This window comes from Trypanosoma grayi, assembly GCF_000691245.1.
Source record: "Trypanosoma grayi strain ANR4 Tgr_390_V1, whole genome shotgun sequence".
Classification (NCBI taxonomy): Eukaryota; Euglenozoa; class Kinetoplastea; order Trypanosomatida; family Trypanosomatidae; genus Trypanosoma; species Trypanosoma grayi.
The window spans coordinates 1-2,959 of NW_008826009.1; the positions used below are offsets into that span (position 1 = coordinate 1).

General features: G+C 58.8%; 2 protein-coding genes across 2 annotated transcripts; both read left to right on the forward strand.

The window, feature by feature from the left end:
* Positions 1 to 121: 121 nt before the first annotated feature.
* Positions 122 to 1,306, forward strand: DQ04_03901000 (hypothetical protein; the record flags this gene model as incomplete). Its single annotated transcript, XM_009313184.1, has 1 exon — positions 122 to 1,306. One exon carries the CDS (start codon positions 122 to 124, stop codon positions 1,304 to 1,306), a length of 1,185 nt encoding a protein of 394 aa, XP_009311459.1.
* A 354-nt stretch (positions 1,307 to 1,660) lies between these two features.
* DQ04_03901010 (hypothetical protein) lies at positions 1,661 to 2,368 on the forward strand (the record flags this gene model as incomplete). The annotated part of the gene is made up of 1 exon (XM_009313185.1): positions 1,661 to 2,368. The coding sequence occupies one exon, from the start codon at positions 1,661 to 1,663 to the stop codon at positions 2,366 to 2,368; it is 708 nt and encodes a 235-aa protein (XP_009311460.1).
* Between the last annotated feature and the right edge of the window lie 591 nt (positions 2,369 to 2,959).

Here is a 2,959-nt window from a genome sequence, read left to right on the forward strand (position 1 = left end):
TATGTGTCTTGTTGTCTCGTGTGCATTCCTAAATGCAAATGCATTTCCTCTTCTCACCCTCGTCATCCTTGTGGACACTGGTGCCGTGGCAGCCAGAGTTGGTTGTTGATAGTATAGTAGGATGATAACAGAGGAGCTCTTTGGCGCGTTTGTGCAGCAGTCATGGAGTGGGGCCGGCGCGTCCCGCGCGGACGGCGGCGTGTTTGAGGCCATACCGCCACTCTCGCAGCAGCAGCAGCAGCAGCGCGGCAACAGTCCGACCGCTGCCAGTCGTGTTGCTGGCGGCGCGCCTCTCATGGCGTCCACGTGCTCGCCGCTTGACTCCCCGCAGCTGCTGGTCGCGTACCACAACGCCAGCTGCAACGCGTTGCTGCGTTACCACAGCAACACTCCAATCCTGAGGCCGCGCACGACGTACTCGCTGCCGCGACGCGTCTCCTCCGCGTCGGTGGGCCATTCGCGGCCGCAGCCGGCACACCGCTCGATGGGGAGCCATACGCGTACGATAAGCCGTCGCGCCTCATCATCGTACACGCGTACACGCCACGATGAGGCGTCCTCCTCGCCGCAAGCCGACGCGGTGTACCGTACCGGGCGCTACACGGACCCGCATGCCCCACCACCAACAGCGGTGATGGCGGCAACAGCAGTATTTCCAGAGCACGCGCGCAGCAGCTGGGGCTACGCAGAGGATGACGGCAGCGCTACGTTTCCTGTGGAGGGGCGCCCGTCATGGTCGCCGCGGCAGCGGCGCTACCGGCGGGCCTCCAGCAGCAGCACCGGCGGCCCGCGTGTGAGCTCTGGGGTTCTGGTGGCTGCGCTCAACTACGGTGGATTTGGTGAGGAGGACGACGAGGAGGAGTATGACTTTGCAGCCCCGCAGGCGGAGGGCCGGACGACAACGCGGTTGGATCCCCAGACCCTGCACGTGCAGGAGGAGACAGCCTTGCGGCGTGGCTCCCACACAGCGCCGCCGCGCCACACGCACCACTTCCATCATCACCACCACCACTACGGTCATCATCATCAACACCATCACCATCACCACCACCTCCACCATCACCAACAACAACAACAACAACAGCAGCAGCAACAGCAACAGCAACACCGTGGCAGCGGCGGTCAGTCAGACGCAACGTCGACGTGGGCAACAGAGCAGCGCGAGCGGATGGTGGAGGTTAGGGGGGGTGAGGGGGAGGACGAGTATCCCTCGTATCTGTGGGAAGGAGCAGATCCCAGCATGGCGCTCGTAACCCCGGAGCTAGGGGTGTACTGGTCAGGGCATGAAGAGACATGGTCTGAATGAGTAGTAGGGGGGAGGGGCGGACAGAAAAGGTACGGGATGTGGTTGCCGTTGCTACTATTGTTGTTGTTCTTGTTATTCCCATTGTTGTGGCTCTCATCATTCATGGCCGTTGTGTTTTGCGTGCACGCTGTGTCATTCTCATAGCATTACATCTGCACGAGGAGTGCGCCGCTGTGCCCCGAGCACGCTGTTATCGTGAAGAGGAATATCTGCTGCTGTTTTACGTTGTTTTATTCTTCTCTCAGCCGTCAGCAGGAGTGAAAAGCTTCTCTTACTCAGAGTGAGAGTGGGGGGAGTATATATAATCAGACATATATATATAGATACAGTGGCCAGTAGAGAAGGAGGTAATAGATGGCAGAAGGGGCTGCTAGGAGGAAATCAGCGGTGTCACAAAAGCGGGCGCGCGAGGCATCCAGCAGCAGCAATAGAGGGCGCTCCTTGCCCACTGTTGACACCGCCGCGCCGAACGGTGCAGATGAGTCGAATGCGTTCTTCGTTCACATCAACGGCTGGCCATGTAGTGTCTCGTCGGAGACGCCCTTCGTCAACCTGCGGGAAATGTGCGGGCAGGCGGGAGTTCTGCTGCAAGACGTAACGGTGTGCGGGTCCCCACTGCTGCTGCTGCCTTGCCCGCACACAGGCAACGTCCGAGTGCTGCCGCGCCGTTGCTACCGGCTGATGAAGTTCATCGGAGAGCACTTGTGCCTCGCAGGCGATTTTGCGCCGGTCGCGGACGACGATGACGTTGCAGTCCGGCTTCACATGTTGGAGGACGGCGCGTTGCGACGGCAGCGACGCGAGGCGTGGGCGATGAGTGAGTTGGTGGGCATGATGGCGTTCCTGCGGAAGAACCCGCACAGCAAGCCGCGGGACTTCGAGGCCCTCTCCCCAGAGGAGGCGGCGCGTTACCACGCGGTCGGGAGCATCTCACTGCTCGGTGGCCAAACGGATGACGACGACGGAGGCAAGGAGGTGGAGAGTGAGGGCGAGGTGCATGAGACGGGCAAGAATGACAACTGCGGCACGGGGGGTTCGAAGGGGAAGCGGCGGCGGAAGTGAGGGGTGTGGGGAGCGTTTTCTCTGCGTGTGTGTGTGTAACGGCATGGTCGTTTACAATGCCGCACTGCTAATCCCACGGAGTCGTGATGTGGAGATGGTGTACAGTAAGCTTTTGTGGTGGTTTTACGCGGGCGTGCAAGCGTGGAGCGGGCAAAGTGGGGTACCAACGAAGGAGGCCTACCGTGTTTCTCCCNCTTTATCTGTGTGTGTGTGTTTGTGGTGAGCGAGGGAGGGAGGGGAAGAAGATGTAATGCGGAAGTAGGAGCGAGTAAGACTGGCCCATTTCCAATTTCAACAAATAACAACTCTGCGTAAGGGGGGGGGGACAAGTGGTGTTGTTTTACGCTGCAGCACGAGCTGCTTTGTGTGAGAGTGCTCTTGGCTCACCGGTGTGGTCGTGCCGCCCCATCCTAAGCGTAATACAAACAATTCTATGCGTGTAATAGAAACTAATTGATGGCTCTTTGCGATACAGCTCTTGGTTTCGTAACAGTTGTTTGAAACGTGTCAGTGGGCTAAGGCCCCTTGGGAGGCATACGAAAGCGAAACAGGAAGCATCTTACATATAATATATATATATATATATATATA